General features: G+C 50.4%; 2 protein-coding genes across 2 annotated transcripts; one reads left to right on the forward strand and one right to left on the reverse strand.

The window, feature by feature from the left end:
- Window positions 1-664: 664 nt before the first annotated feature.
- EEF1AKMT4 (EEF1A lysine methyltransferase 4) lies at window positions 665-7,691 on the forward strand. The gene is made up of 3 exons (XM_081138588.1): window positions 665-924; window positions 6,150-6,433; window positions 6,928-7,691. The coding sequence occupies exons 1-3, from the start codon at window positions 729-731 to the stop codon at window positions 7,213-7,215; spliced, it is 768 nt and encodes a 255-aa protein (XP_080994714.1). The 5' UTR covers window positions 665-728; the 3' UTR covers window positions 7,216-7,691.
- Window positions 7,692-7,864: 173 nt separating this feature from the next.
- CAMK2N2 (calcium/calmodulin dependent protein kinase II inhibitor 2) lies at window positions 7,865-10,239 on the reverse strand. Its single transcript, XM_081138589.1, has 2 exons — window positions 9,769-10,239; window positions 7,865-8,899 (listed from the first exon to the last, which is right to left on the reverse strand). Exons 1-2 carry the CDS (start codon window positions 9,935-9,937, stop codon window positions 8,829-8,831), a joined length of 240 nt encoding a protein of 79 aa, XP_080994715.1. The 5' UTR covers window positions 9,938-10,239; the 3' UTR covers window positions 7,865-8,828.
- Window positions 10,240-15,489: the final 5,250 nt, after the last annotated feature.

Raw genomic sequence — 15,489 nt, forward strand, 5'->3', positions numbered from 1 at the left:
TAGGCCCGCCAACGTGGAAGCCGGACCCTTTGGCACTTAGGTTCCGCTCCGCGGGCCGGTTTCCTAACGCACTGAGCCTCGAGCCGAGTTGCCAGTCCTTACTTACTGCACTAAAATTTACTTCTACATCCGTCTCTCCTGATGGACTGCACGCTCCCTACGAGCAGGAATGGTCTTACTCCTCAGTATATACTTAGCCCTGGGTACACATTTGCCCAGAAAAATATTCTTGCCCTCGCTCTAAACGCCACCACCCCGGGCCCAGCATAACATTTCGCCTGTATTGAGAATATCTGTGTTCATGCCAGTGTTTCCTGGAGGGCAAGACCTGTGTCCGCGCCCCTCCCTCCACCCCTCAGAGCCTTTCGAGTGCTCAAAACTGGGAAATGAATTTTCATTCACTTTCATACTTAATGGAAGTAGTCGGTCAAACTGAAAATATGAGAGGGGCAGTGATGAACCAGAGGGAGTCTGATGCTATAAGTGTGGTTCTCAGAAGTACACTCGTTAAGATTCAGTCTGGACACATGATTAGCCGGAAGATTCTTTGAAGCGCACTTAGCTGAGGACGGAAGTTCCACGTGTTTATGTTGAGCAACCTGACTTGGGGGCGGAGACACAAAGGCCACGCCCCCACCACATTCCACCATTCGGACAGGCTACACGGGGGAGCCAAGTCCCGCCTAAACGTGCCAGCCGACTGCCCTACAGGCCCCGCAGCAGCGAGCATGGCCTCTCCTGGGGCCCCCGAGCCCGGGCCGGAGTTACCAGACCAGAACTGCGAGTACCGAGAGGTCCAGTACTGGGACCAGCGCTACCGGGGCGCGGCCGACTCTGCCCCCTACGAATGGTTCGGGGACTTCTCCTCTTTCCGTGCCCTCCTAGAGCCGGAGCTGCGGCCCGAGGACCGTATCCTCGTGTTAGGTGGGTAGTCCCGGCGCTGCCCAGCCCAGGTGGAGCTGACTGGACCGGCTCTGCCTCGTCCGTCCCGGTCCGCCTTCCTCGCGCCTGTCTGCCCCTCTCTGAGGACGCCCCAGTCAGGAGTCAAGGTCCAGGATCTTCAGAATCTGGGTTGTATTTAGCCAGGGCAAACTGGAGCCAAGAGCCAGTCCCACCCCACCCGAGTAAGACAGTCTCTCTGAGTCTGGGCTTGGTAGATGACCCAGGGCCCGGTTCCGCACCCTCGGAAGGCAGCCCCGAGTACTGGAGAGCTCAGAGGACCTAGTTCAAGTCCCAACGCTAGTTGGCTGTATGACTCAGGACAAGTCGTAAGTAAACCCGTCCTGAGCCTTGGAATCACTTCTAGAAATGGAAATGCGATCTCATGTCGGATAAGGCACATGCAGGCACCTTGAGCACAATGCCTACCACTTTCCTGTTTGCGTCGATGGGCACCGGGAGGTATTGTCACCTAAGAGTGAGTAATATCACTTTCCAAACGCTATGCCCCGTGTGCAGTGAGGATGAGGACAGCGCCCTCTGAGGTCAGAGGGGATATTGCAGCAGAAATTGACGAGATTCCCCAAGAACAGGTACTGGGATTCAAGATGGGGCTGTCCCATTGGGTTCTGTCCCAGTGCCAGCCTTGAGAGCTATACTGAAGTTTAATTGAGCAATGGGTTTCCTTCTAATTATAATTTTTATGTTGGTATTTGTAAAAGCATGTATATGTTTAAGTGAAATATTTAATATATGAAACATCTTTAATACACTATATGAAAGGTATAAAGAATAAATCTAATATATATGTGTATATTATACTCAGTTTGAAAAATAGAACATTCCTAAGACTAGAAAGGAAGTATAACCTAGTGCTTAAGAAACTGGCCCTGGCCAGGTGTAGCTAAGTGGTTAGGGCATTGCCCTGTGCACCTAAGGGTCATGGGTTCAGGGGCATGAACCTGCAGGACTCCTGCAGGTGAGGGCATGTGTGGGAGGCTTACCACTCGATGTGTCTCTCTCACATCAACGTTTCACTGTGCCCCCTTCCCCCTCCCTCCCTTCCTCTCTCTCTAAAAATGAATGGAAAAATATATCCTCAGGTGAGGATTAACAACAACAAAAAAATCAGTGGGGAAAAAAAGTCAATGGAAAAAATATCCTCTGGTGGAGGAATAACAAAATTTAAATTAAATTAAATTTAAAAAGAACTTGAACCCTGGACCCTGGAAGCAGCTAATTCTGTCAAAATCTAGGCTCATGTAATCTTAGCTATGGAATAATGGCAAAATCATGGAATCTTAGTGATGCAATCCTTGGAAAAAATACTTAAATTTCTGTGCTTCCATGTTCTCAGCCTTAAAAAAAAAGATTACGTATTGGGTTCTTATGATTGAATTTGAAAGATACCTAAAACAATGTCTGGCAAAATAAAAAAGCCCATGTATATTTAAGGTTTTCTGTGTAGTTCTCCCAAACCCCTTCCCCCCAGAGGTAAAAATTCTTGATTTTTTTGTTTTTAAACCATTGCATTTATTTATAGATTTATGATCTAAGTTTTTTTTAAACTTCAGTGTGCCTCAAAGTCACCTGGAAAGCTGGACCCCACCCTGAGATTATAATTCTAGGGACAGTCTAAGGTGGGTCCTAGGAGTCTATAGTTTCAACAAGCCCATTTCAGATTCTCATGCTGATAAATGGCAGAGTAACACTGCCTTAAAATCTCCTAGACTGGGAGGTATTCTTTTCTGGAGAGAGGGGAGAAACATCTAAAAAAAGGGAAAACTTTCCATTCATTATTCCCAAGCTCTGAACAGAGGACCCACAACTTGAGCAGTACCCTATGTTACATTCCACATGAACAAACAAGCTGAGCACCTTGTAGGTGCTAGGGATTGTGTTGGGTGACCCTTTCTAACTTATTTAATATTTATGACAACCCTGAGAGGTGAGTAGTATTACTAGACTTACTCTAAGTCAGGGGTCGGTACTGTTTCTGAAAACAGCCAAGTAATAAATATTTTGGGCTTTGTGGGCTATACAGTTTCTGTTACAACTAGTCAGTACTGCTGTTGTAGTGGAAAAGCAGCCACAGACAGTACATAAGTGAGTGAGAGTAGCCATGTTCCAGTAAAACTTTATTTACCAAAACAGCTGGCAAGCCGAATATGGTAATCCCTGCTCCGGGTCATTGTCTCAGGTTGGGTCCAGAAGCAAATTCTAAGATTAGGATTCATGTCCCAGTCATTTGTTAGAAATGTGCTCTAAGAAGCAATTGGTCAGAGAGTGAGGGAACAGGGAAGAGAAGCGGCCAAGCAGGACTGTCATCACAGGCAAAGTATCCTTGAGTGTAGTTTCAGCCAAAAGAGTCACAGATGCAAACTGTCAGAAGCAAGCACACACCAAAGCCTAGGGACACTCCAAGGGCATCTGGTCAGAGCCCTGACAGTTTCCACTACTGTCATGCAGCAAGTAAGTTGTAAAGTAAGGGTGTCATCTGATTTCAGACTTCTACTTGTCTTGCTGCACCACCCATATGGGTATAGAGAGGCATCTAGAACTCTGTTGAAAGTGGTAAAATGACTAAAAGTGGAATGTCACAATTGAAGATGAGTGGACCTCTTGAAAACTGGGAGACAGTTTCACATAGTGGTTTAAGAACTGGTTCTGGTGTGAGACAGGCCTGGATCCAAATTCTAACTCTACCACTGGACTATGTGACCTTGGGAAAGTTCCTTATACATTTTGGGCAGCCTCAGTTTTCCCATCTAGAAAATGGTAATGATAACAGTTATCTTCTGTATGAAGGTACTGTGAAAATAAACTGAGGTAATGCTTAGGAATGCTTAGCCTAGGGCCCAGTGTTCAATGACTGTTAGCTATCATTATTATTATTAAAAATGGGAATCAGAGGGGCAGTTTATCACAAACTGTTCAGAGAACAGAGAGTACCCTGCCTGAGGACTTGTATGTCTTGTCCCTATAGCTAGAATATTCTTATAGCAAATGAATGCATATGGGTGTCCCAGCTTTGCCATCATTATATGTCTCTGACTCTTCTTGCTTGACTCCATGCTCTGCAGGAATCTTCTTATCATAACTTGGCTTCAATTTGTATTTCCTGTATAGAGAGAAGGGACTAGCCAGAGGATTGACTATCAAGTCTCCATGGTGGCTATTTTTCTTGTTATAAATTATGAATTGGTATTTAGGCTTACACCTCATTTTCTTGGTGTTAGGATAGCATCCACTAGCTCTGGACTCCCATGTAATGGGTTCTTGGAGCTGGCTTAATTCTCCAAGGCTCCGATTCCCTAAGGCTCCACCTAGGGAGGTAGGGGCCTTCCCAAGCCCCATCTTAGTTGCTAGCCGCATATCCCTGAGGCAGCAGGATCAGAAATCACTGCTTTGTAAGCATGATTGTCCCTACGGTCAGATTTTGTTCTTCCTTCATCTTTCGTGAAGTTCTCTTGGGAGATGCCATTCCTTTACTGAGGGGAATAAAGGAAGGATATTTGGGTTTGTCTGCAGTTGTGCAGAGCTCTGCAGGCATGAGATTAGGTGTAGGGTGGTAAAGGGTTTGTGGGTCAGAGAACCCAGTGGGATTTCAGCCTGAACTGACTTAGAGTCTCTTGTTCAGCCACCCTCACTTCCCATCCTATGTGGTGTATTTACCAGAGCTTTCTGTAGGGAAACACATATTGGTTTTTCTCAGGTGAGGCAGTAATCTCCCTGGGCCCTGAGGCCTGAGGAAGAGTACAGGAAAGGGCAGCTGAGGACCAGCCAGCATCCTCTGGGTGTCCTGACCTGGTACCAAACCCTGCTAGATTAGGGCTATCCCAACAGCTGATCCTATGATCCTCTTAGGGACACAAATGGGGATTAAAGGCAATCTAATCCCAAGAACTGGGCATCCCCATGTGGGACCAGCAAGAGCTGTCATCTAGCCCTGTTCTCAGGCTGAGGATGACCACAAGGGGGCCTGGAAGAGGCCAACAGTTCTTTGAAGGAAGTCGTGCTATTTGGGCTGCGGATCCACATCCGTGCCTCTAACCTCCACCTATTCTTTCACCTGACCCAGTCGTCTTTGGGACTGCTTTACAGGCATTTCCCACCAGTATTATGATTCTTCAAGACTGATTGGTTGTCAGCTTCCCTGAAACTCACCTAAAGTGGGGACAGGGATCATCCTATGTGCTCCCACAACCTGTCTCTTGGAACACTCATCACATTATGTGGCAGTGGCCTGATTATACATCTGTTCCTCCCACCAAAGCATGATGAGCTCCTTAAGGTCAGGGACACTTACTCATCAGCAGAACCCAATATGTAGTGCTCAATACATTAAGGAATTACAAGGGATCAGCTCCACTGTGTCCCCACCTAGTTTCCCCTTCACTTGTTAACTCTGCCTTGGAAACCAAAGCAGGATAATAACCCCTAACATGGAGTCTTCCCAGAGGTTCTCTGAGAGGTCAGGTATTAGAATAATACTAATATCCTAATAATAATATTATGATCCTAATGGTGCCAATATTGTCCCATTCTGAGTCTGAGAAAACTGAGGCTCAGAATTGAGTGAGTTGCCAAGGCAGTGTGACTAGGAATATCAGAACCCAGATGTGTGTTTTTTTAATTCTCACCTGAGGATATTTTTTCCATTGCTTTTCAGAGAGAGAGGGAGGGAGGGAGGAAGGGAGAGGAACATCGATGTGAAAGAGATGCATTGATTGGTTGCCTCCCACACTTGCCCTGACTGGGGCCGGGGATCAAGTCCGCAACCAAGGTACCGCCCTAGGCTGGAATCGAACCAGGACCCTTCAGTCTGCGGGCCAGTGCCCTAACCACTGAGCCAAACCGGCTAGGGCAGAACCCAGATCTTTGAATTCCTATGTTCAGAACTTTTTCAGCTACGCTGTAAATTCAGTACAGTGTATTCTGCGTGCAGGCTAGGTCTTATCTTCATTTTTCATTTTTCTGAATAGGAAATCTAAGTTGCTAGTTCCACACAGCTAGGAATGATAGAGCCAGGATATGTGCCCATGTCTGTATGACTCCACGCCTCATGCTCTTTTCTGTACCATACTGCTTCTCCCTCAGTACAGGAGGGTTTGGGCTGAGAGAAAATGGGCCAAGAGTGAATGGATAATTGGCGAGGGGAGAACCAATGCTAACCTAGACCTTTTGCTGCCCACCTTTTCCCACCCCAGGCTGCGGGAACAGTGCCCTGAGCTATGAGCTATACCTTGGGGGATTCCCTGATGTGACCAGTGTGGACTACTCATCAGTAGTGGTGGCTGCCATGCGGGCTCGCTATGCGCATGTGCCCAAGCTGCGCTGGGAGACCATGGATGTGCGGGCACTGGGCTTTCCCAATGGCTCCTTCGATGTGGTGCTTGAGAAGGGCACTCTGGATGCCCTGTTGGCTGGAGAACGGGATCCCTGGACTGTGTCCTCTGAAGGTGTCCACATTGTGGACCAGGTGCTGAGTGAGGTGAGGGAGCAACAAGAGAGGAGGGCACACCAAGAAGTAGGGATGAGGGGTTGAGGTTTCAGGAGATTAGATGAACTTAGAAGCCAGAGGAGGCATGGTTTGGAGCAGTCACTCAGGACTGTGGTTACCTGAAGGAAGGAGAAAGTTACCCTGGGTCAAGATTATAGGAGCTGTAGTGGCCAGGTTCACAGAGGCTGATGATTGGCTACTGGGTTGCCATAGGGATGATAGAGCAGCCAGGTTCCAGATAACAGACTGGGAGGGTGGACAGTTGGCAGGAAAGCAGTAGCCCCTGACTTGACATCACTCCCATTCTCCTACCTGTCTAGAATGTAGCCCTACCCCCATGGAATGACCAAGGGCACAGGAGGCTCACTCTTTTGCCGTGGAAAGCTGGATGTAGGGTAGTACCTAGGAGGGCATCTGGGACAATACTGACCTTTGAGAACCTGGAGGTGGACTCCTTACCAATGGCTTCTCTGTCTGCCTTCCAGGTGAGCCGAGTGCTGGTTTCTGGGGGCCGGTTCATCTCGCTGACCTCTGCTGCCCCCCACTTTCGGACTAGACACTATGCTCAAGCCCGTTATGGCTGGTCCCTGAGGCATGCAACCTATGGCAATGGTTTCCACTTCCACCTCTACATCATGCACAAGGGCAAAGAGCTTAGTGTGGCTCAGCTGGCCCTTGGGACCCACATCCTCTCACCCCGCAGCCCTCCCACCTCACCGTGCTTTCTCCAGGACTCAGATCATGAGGACTTCCTTAGTGCCATTCAGCTGTGAAGCCAGAAGCATGATGCTTGAGCCCTCCCTACCTTTCTGCCCTGGACTCCTCAAGTTGTTGTAATCCCTGACTCAGGACTTAGGGTTGGGTCCAAGGTGCTCACATCCTAGGGGCCTGATGCCTAAGATAGAGCTGATGACCAACCCCACATGAAACAATATAGCCCAGGCTAAATTACATCCCAAATCCAGGTTTCTGGCTTCCTTCTTGGGATCCTCAGATCTCTCCTGGGCTCCCCAACTTCCTCTCCCACTGTATTGAATCCACCACTGCCCCTCTCCATGCCAGCCAGACTCAGAGACCTGCATCCCTGGGGCCTGTTGTTGCCCCTCCACCCAACATGGATTTATCCACAGGAGGCTGCAGACTTTGAATCTAGATTGCTTTAAGATTCTCACCCTTGCTCCAGCCCCAACTCTGGTGACCAATCCTGCTCTGGTTGTGTATTTACCCAAGAATGCTATATTGTAATGACGTTCTCAGGCTAAGTTTCCTGCCAGTGTTTACTTGGCAACCCTTCAATGCCAGCAACCTGCACCTGAGATTCTCAAGTACGTGTCCCCCCCCCAAAGGGATTGGAGCCGTTTTTTGCTCAGGAGCCATGTTGCTGGCTCCTGAGCAACCAGAAGCACTGGCCACACACACACATACACACACAGGGATGTCTGTGTTTATTCACACACTCCTGGTACAGTGAGGATGGAGGAACATTTACAAAGGACACCCCTGGGTTGAGAACATCTCTAGGGCCACAGGTGTCATTCAAGGGTGCAATGCAGTCCCCATTTGGGTTCTCAGGGGCAGGGTGCAGGGGTCCACGGTAAAATTAGACCTGGCCCCTTGGAAGGTGATACCTTGAGGAAAGGGGTCTGCCAGAGAGCCGCCTGGGGTCAGGCCTGGGCAGACTGGCCGCGTGTTGGTTACCATGTTGGGGGCTCGTCCATTCCCACCCTCAACACTCGTCTTATCTGCCAGGCGCAGAAGAGCAAGGACGAGACAGAGGGGGGAGGGCACTAACCATGAGGGGAGCCAGTAAACAAAGAGTCGGATATAAAAATACAAATGTGCTGAGGAAGTCCCTTAGAAAGAGGCTGAGGCTGGGGTCACGCCAGACAGGGTTGTGGGTAAGGAGTGGCCTGGAGGTCTGGGCTCAGGTGGGCGGGAAGCTCATGCAAATACGCAGCCAAACATCCCCGGCGGCGCGCGGTCCGACACCCGCCGGCAGCCAGGTCTGCCGACCAAACCGGCCGCAGAGGGGCGGGGCAGGGGAGCCGTGCGGGAAGGGGTGGGCCGGGGGCTGAGGGCCGCGGGTCTCTGCGCGCTCCGGTGCGCGGGGTGGGGCTGCGGCCCGAGGTTCTAAAGTGCATGAGCGCGGCAGCGGGCTCCGGGCGGGTCCGCGCCGCCGCTACCGCCGCTGCCGTGGTGCTGAAGCGGACAGCTCCGGAGTGCCGGGCGGCGGCGGCGGCATCTCCGACCCGGCGGTGGCGCGGCCCTGCAGCCCCCGCCCGCGGGCGCCTGGGCCGGGGCGGGGGTCGCGGGCAGCCGCATCGCCTGCCCGCGCTCCTGGCCGCTGCGAGGCTGGGCCCGGAGCCCGCCGCCCGAGCCGGCGCGTCTACACTCCGGACGGCGGCTTCTCCCCCATCCCCTTCAGCACGTCGTCTATCCGGTCATCCTCGATCACCACTGCGCAAGGAGAAAGCGCGTCAGCCGCGCGGCCTCGGGGGGCGGCGGCAAGAATGGGCCCGAGCGCGTCCTCGCGCCCCGCGCAGATACGGCCCCGCGGCCCACCGACGCCCCTCGGCCCCCGCGCCACAGTGCCCTCCCCGTCCGAACTCTCCTGCCGACTGCCCACTGCCCAGCCCAGCTCCCAGACTCCCTCCCCTCCCTGTGGAGGAACGCCCCCTCTTTCTCAGGCTCCAGCTGTTCCACCTCCCAGCCGAGTCCTCCCGCCGCCTGAGCTCTCCGCCATCCGAGCTGATCAGAAACCTTTTTGCTCATGGGATCCCCTCTTCGGCCCTCACTGCAACTGAACGCCCTCCTCAAACAGAATCTCCAGCTAGTCCGGCCCTCTCCCCAAACTAACCTCCTTGCCACTTGAACCCCTCTTCCTATCCTGGCACCAACAGAGCCTGCTCCCAAGCGAAGAACCAGGATGCCCGATTTCCTGGCCCCCCTGCCCTCCAATCGGACGTCCCTCCCAACCCGAAGGTTCTTCCGTAGCATCCACCGACTCGGCGTTTGATCCTGAAGAAGCGGCCGGTCTCCCCACGTTCCCACTTCCAGGTAACCCCAAATGCCCCCGGCCGGCCCCTCCCCCTCGCCCGGTGCCAGGGCTCTCCTTCCAGAGCTGTCGAGCATCGAATCCGGGGCATTGCGTTCCCAGGAGAGGGTAAGAGGGGGACAGCACTGCCGCGGGGACCCCACCCCCAATCCCAGCCGGTGGGCTGCTGGTCTGCGGCAAGAGCTGCGGCGCCTGGCGGGGAACCGCAGCGGCCGGGCGCCCGGCGGGGGGTTTCTGGGTCAGGCGGCGACTCCGGGCCGCGGCCGCGTACCTCTCTTGGCCCGGCCGATCTGGCCCAGCTTGGGGGGTCGCTTGGCTTGGTTGCCCGCAAAGAAGGAGTTGGTGTCCTGGAGGCGGCAGCTGAAGGAGAGGTCGGAGCCCTCGGGGTCGGCGCCGAAGCGGCCCATCTTGTCCTCGCTGTAGGGCAGGATCTCGGACATGGCGGGCGCGGAGTGGGCGCGGGACTGCGGCGGGCGCGGACGGCGGGCTAGCTGCCGGACCGGCCCTGGCTCAGCGGGGCAGCCGGCGGAAGGATGAAGTCATGCAGCATCCGGGGCTGCGGAGCCGAGCGGGGCCTCCTCCCCCGCGCCTCCGCCTCCCGGGCCGCTGGGCAAGCGGCGGCGGCGGCGGCGGCGGCGGCGGCGGGGACCGGGCGGGGGCGGTGCGCGGGGGCGGGGGCGGCGGCGGCGGCGAGAGCGGAATGACGATGAGCGCCCGACTGCCGCAGCGCGCGGCGGGCGGGGTGCGGTGGAGGCGGGGCGGCCACCGGCCGGCGGAGGGAGGCGGGGCGGGCGGGACTCGGAGGCGGGGGAGGGGAGGGGCGGCTGTGGGAGGGGGGGCGGCGGAGGGACACTGGCCGACCCGTGCGGGATCTGGCAGGGAGTGGCGGGAACGTGCGGGGCACCCGAGGGCGGGAGGCCTGCCAAGGAGACTAAGAGCCGAGCAAGTGGGACTGGGAACTGGAGGGCAGGCAGGGCCGGAGAGTGGGAGCCGGGCTGGCCTTCGATTTGGGGCGCAACACTGGAAACGCGGCGTGGGAGGATCGGGCGAGGTGTGCGGGACTTAGCGAATCCGCGGGACTTGGTGAACCCGGAGGCCTGGGGAATGGCTCAGACCGGTGGGTGGTACCCTCGCCGTTGGCGCGCTTTTGTATTCGGGTTGCTCTCCGAGTTTTACAGTGTTCACCTGAAGTCTGTGTTCTCGGACTGCTTCTGTGTCTGCCTCTGCCTATCTCTATGTCAGTCTATAACGTGTTGTCTGTATGTCTCAGGGACCCATCTCTCTTTGTATTACGGTCTCTGTCTACGTCTGTCTTAAATGTCTGCTCTTCTGTCTCCAAGCTTGGCCCCTGTACCTATGTGCCACTGTCTCCATCTCCCTAGTTTCCGTGTATCTTCGTCTTCGTAGAGAGGTCTCAGCACCTGGGCCGACGCGCACCCCCAGCCCTGACGCTGGCGCCTAAACTCGGGTTCAAAGCGTCCGCCGCGCCCGCGCCGCGCGCCGCGCGCCCTGGGAGAGAATGAATGGCCGCGGCGCCAGGGACGCCCGGGCGCCAGGTGACTCGGGGAAGCCCGGAGCGCCTGAGGACGCGGTGAGCGCCGGAGTGCGTCCGGAGGTAGAAGGGGAGGGACAGAGGGCACCCCCTCCCCCCTTGTTGAACTGGGCCACGTGACAGTTCTTGCGGCACCAACGGGAACACGCCCTCATCTCTCTGCTCCCACCCCCTGCTGGCGGTCAACTGCGGCGTCACCCGCTGCTTGCGCTTAGGGCCCCTGTGGAAATCACTGGCCTGGAGCGCGCGTGGTGTCTCACTTTCATCCACTGTGACTGTAGCACTGATAAGGGTAATAATCATTCCCTGTGTTCAGTGCATACCGGAGTGCAGTGCACAACCGAGGCGGAGGGGGGTCTCCATTGTCATTGAAGCGTTTCCCCCACCAAATGAGGCAGCTAGTGCTGAGTATCCTTCCCCCAATAATTCACCAAGTGTTAGACCCTGGAACACAGATATGAATGCAATGGCGGCTGCCCTCAGGGACCAGGCTGGGGGGAGGCTGGCAGAGGGTGCCTCTGTGCAAGCCTCGTTCAAGGCCCCGGGCCCGGGGGCCCATTCGGATCAAGCCCTCCTCTGCGGGGTCCTAGTCTGAGATGAAGGCGGAAGCTGGAGGTGAGGGCCCAGCTGGAGAGAGAGGAGCCTGGAGACCTGAAAGGACAATAGAGTCTAGCTCAGGATCACTAGGAGAGAGTCCAGAAATTTTACTCCCACTGGAGGTTGTCTAGCAATGGGTTCCAACCTTGGTTCTGTCACTTTCTCTGTGACCTTGAACTGAAGGACCCATAATTATAGTTTTTAAAAAAATTAATTCATTTGTACTTGTAACATTTTAGGAAAATGTGGAAAATCATACAAAACCTTTGATATACAGGAGTCGGCAAAAGTAAGTTTACAGTTGTAATACAAATAGATAACAATAATTAACAAATAATAATACAAGAATTAACCGTTTCTTGTATTCAACTGTAAACCTACTTTTGCCCACCCTGTACATATGTCCTTCCAATCTTTTCCCATACATCTGAATAATATGCATACTTCTCTGTGCCTTCATGTTCTAGTTTGAAGCACAGAGATGATAGGACCTATATTAAGGAAAGTTTTGGAGATGAAATTGTCCTGAAATGAGGTGTTTTGTCTCAGGAGGTAATGAGCTGCCCCTCACCCAAAGTGCTAAAGGGGCTATAAGTTTTCTTATCAAGGATGAGATGAGAATGCTGGGTGGGGACTTGAAACAATCCTGTTTTCTTCCCCCAGGATAAGGGAGATTGGAGGAATAACAATTTAACTTGGAATTCATTTGGTTAGCTTCTTAAATAATCTTATTCCTGTCTCTGCTGTGCATGCTGATCATGATTGAAGCAAAATTGTAAAGATACAGCAATATATATGCTTCCATTATGTGTTAAGAATGTGGGGGGAGTCCTTTAAATTATGATCCCCCTATTTAAAATTCTGATGGTCTACATCCCTGACTATGAGACAAAAATGCATTTTCACAGCTAAAATGAAAAAAAAAAATTATGTGGCATTTTGTGACTGTGTATTGGATTTCTCCATTCAAAGTCCCTCAAAACCTAGTGGATTCGATCTATATGTTCTAAACAGAATAATATACCTTTTGATGTTTGAATATTAATGGCACTTTTATTCAAGTGGAAAATGTAGGCCTGTGCAGTAGGTTCAATAGGATCCCCCTAAAATTCATGTCCACCTGGAACCTTAGAATGTGACCTTATTTGGAAATAGGGTCTTTGCAGATGTGATTACTTAAATTAAGAGAAGGTCAAACTGGATTTGAGTGGGCCCTAAATTCAATCACTGGTATCTTTATAAGAAAAGGATAGATGCACAAAGACACACACAGGGAGAAGGCCACCAAGGATTGCTGGGAGCCACTAGAAGATGGAAGAGGCAAGGAAGGATTTTTCCTTAGAAACTTCCAAGGGAATGTGGCCTTGCCAAAACCTTGATTTTGGACTTCTTGCCTTCAGACCTGTGAGAATAAGTTTCTGTTGTTTTAAGCCACCTAATTTGTGGTACTTCGTTACAGCAATCTTAGAAAACAAATACAACCTGTTACAAATATTTTTGGGTAATTTTTTTACATCTCTCATGACCATGTTTCACCTTAAACTCTCTCTGGGGGCCCTTTGCTCCCACCTTGTCCACTCAAAGGAAGCCCAAACCCTGAGGGTATTTCTGGGACTCATTCTATTTTGCAGAGGCTGATAAATCACAACAAAGGAGGAGGCAGATCTGAGTGGATTGACATGGTAAGATCTCCAAAGCCTGCAAAAGTGTCACCAACTAACAAGTGTAAGGTATGATTTCATATATGTGAAAAAGTATACATACATATGCATATACAGGGTATACCCATATACATACACACATAGTGTGTGTTTAGGTATGTAAATGCATATAAAAGAAAGATCTGGAAGGATAAACACCAAACTGCCAATAATGGTTACCTCTGAGTATGATACTGGGATCCCAGCAGAATGAATTTCATCTTTTATTCTATATACTTCTGGAGTATATTACATTTGCAATAAAAAAAGTTTTAATGATTTTTTTTAAAAAAAGGTTTAAAGCCAATGACATAGTCCATTTACCAAACATCACACTCTGGCCCCAGACAAATCAGTTGACTTAGAAAGGAGACTAGTAGTTAGGAGCATGGAGTTTAGATTCAAATTGAGGATCTGCCTTCTACTTGATGTGTAACTTTGGGTATGTTATTACGCTTCCCTGTGTCTTAGGCTCTTCATCTGTAAAATAGGCACTGTGATACTGATACAATCTCCACAGTGGGTCATTGTGAGGATTAGATAAGTTAACATACACAAAGTGTTTAGGTAAGTGCTGGACAATAGAACTGTTGGCTATTATACAGGAAAGCATACAGAAGTTAAAGGTAATCTCGTCATTAGATATATTCATAGTAACATTTTGTTGAATATACTTCCAATCTCTCTTTTTTTAAACCTGTGCTTTTATACTTTTTGCTAAACAAAAATGAGATTTTGTAACCCCCCCCCCCCCCCATTTAACTATATGGAGAGCATTTCCCCATAGCATGAACTCTTCTTTTCCATCATTTGTAAATGTTGCATTGCACTCCATTGTATGAGTGTTCAATATTTTTCAACAAGTCCTCTACTCTTAGACATTGAATTTCCCCTCCACTTTGTTGTTGTTATCATAAACAGTGCTGTGGTGAACAAATGTTGTAGGGGGAAAAAAAGGCCCATATATTTTATAGCTCCTCCAATCAAGCAGTGTTTATTTCTCCAACCCTGAATCTGGGCTTGACCCTCTGGCTTGCTTTGCCCAATAGGGACATTAGCAAATGTGATGCAAGCAGAGACTTAAAAAATGTTCATGTACTGTGCCTTGCCCCGTTTCTTTGTTGCTATGAATTTTATGACTACTATATAAAGAAGCATGGGCTAGCTTACTGGAGAAGGAGAGATCACATAGAGACAGAGCCCAGTCATCCCAGCTGAGGCCCAAACATATAAATGAGGCCATTCAACTAGACCACTCAGCTCCTGCTGAGCTGACCTAGACCTGAAGACCACCCAGTCAACCCACTGAACAGAGAAATAATAAATGTTTGCTATTTTAATCCACAAAGTTTGGGTAGGCTTGTTATGTAGCAAATGTTAGTTGATACAAACATCCTGTGGATAATGATTATTTCCTGGAACAATTTCCTAGAATTAGACTTTCTGGATCAAAGAGTGTGTACACTTACACCTATCGATTCATATTGGCCAAAAAGCATCAGTTTATAAGGCACCAGCAATATTTGAAAGTGACCACATTCTGTATCTTTGTCAACACTGAACATGGATGTTTTTTATCTTCATGACTGCATTATCCTTGCAAATTTAACACATAAACTGTTGTCCATTCCCTCTCAATTTACAATCAGTGTAGAAGAAAGATTACTCCTATAGGAAAGAAGAGCAGAAAAAAAAGAGAGAAAATAATAGAATGAGGGATTAAAACAGGGTGAAAGATAATAAACATGGAGGAAAGAAAATAGAATTATAGAAAAGAGCAACCTCCAAGCCCCTTATACAAAGGGTACTTAACATGCAGTCAGGAATAGTTATGAGCCTAATAAATGATTTGGGTCATGAAAGAGGCATGGAAAGGAACTGTCCATGTAGGCCAAGCCTAGTGAAACTGAGAACATGATAAAAGTAGGTATAGGGTCTTTCATATGTGGCTGCATTTCTCACAGCAACTCTATGAGATAGGGATGACTGTTCCCATTTCACAGATGAACAAAATTAAGGGTCAGAGCTTTCAAGTAACTTGATAAAGATCATACATCTGATAAAGAATTGAGCCAAGATTTGAGTTCAGGCCTGCCTACCTTGAAAATTGATGTGTGTCCCCTTACTCTTCCAGAGAGGACAT

The sequence above is a fragment of the Miniopterus schreibersii genome (assembly GCF_964146895.1).
Source record: "Miniopterus schreibersii genome assembly, chromosome: 5".
Classification (NCBI taxonomy): Eukaryota; Metazoa; Chordata; class Mammalia; order Chiroptera; family Miniopteridae; genus Miniopterus; species Miniopterus schreibersii.

Bases quoted from the DNA above. Each gene is read 5' to 3' on its own strand.
- EEF1AKMT4 (XM_081138588.1), top strand. From the start codon at position 729: ATGGCCTCTCCTGGGGCCCCCGAGCCCGGGCCGGAGTTACCAGACCAG. The intron at 925-6,149 runs GTGGGTAGTCCC...TTCCCACCCCAG, and splicing joins GGACCGTATCCTCGTGTTAG to GCTGCGGGAACAGTGCCCTG. The intron at 6,434-6,927 runs GTGAGGGAGCAA...TCTGCCTTCCAG, and splicing joins TGGACCAGGTGCTGAGTGAG to GTGAGCCGAGTGCTGGTTTC.
- CAMK2N2 (XM_081138589.1), bottom strand. From the start codon at position 9,937: ATGTCCGAGATCCTGCCCTACAGCGAGGACAAGATGGGCCGCTTCGGC. The intron at 8,900-9,768 runs GTACGCGGCCGC...CTCCTTGCGCAG, and splicing joins GATCGGCCGGGCCAAGAGAG to TGGTGATCGAGGATGACCGG.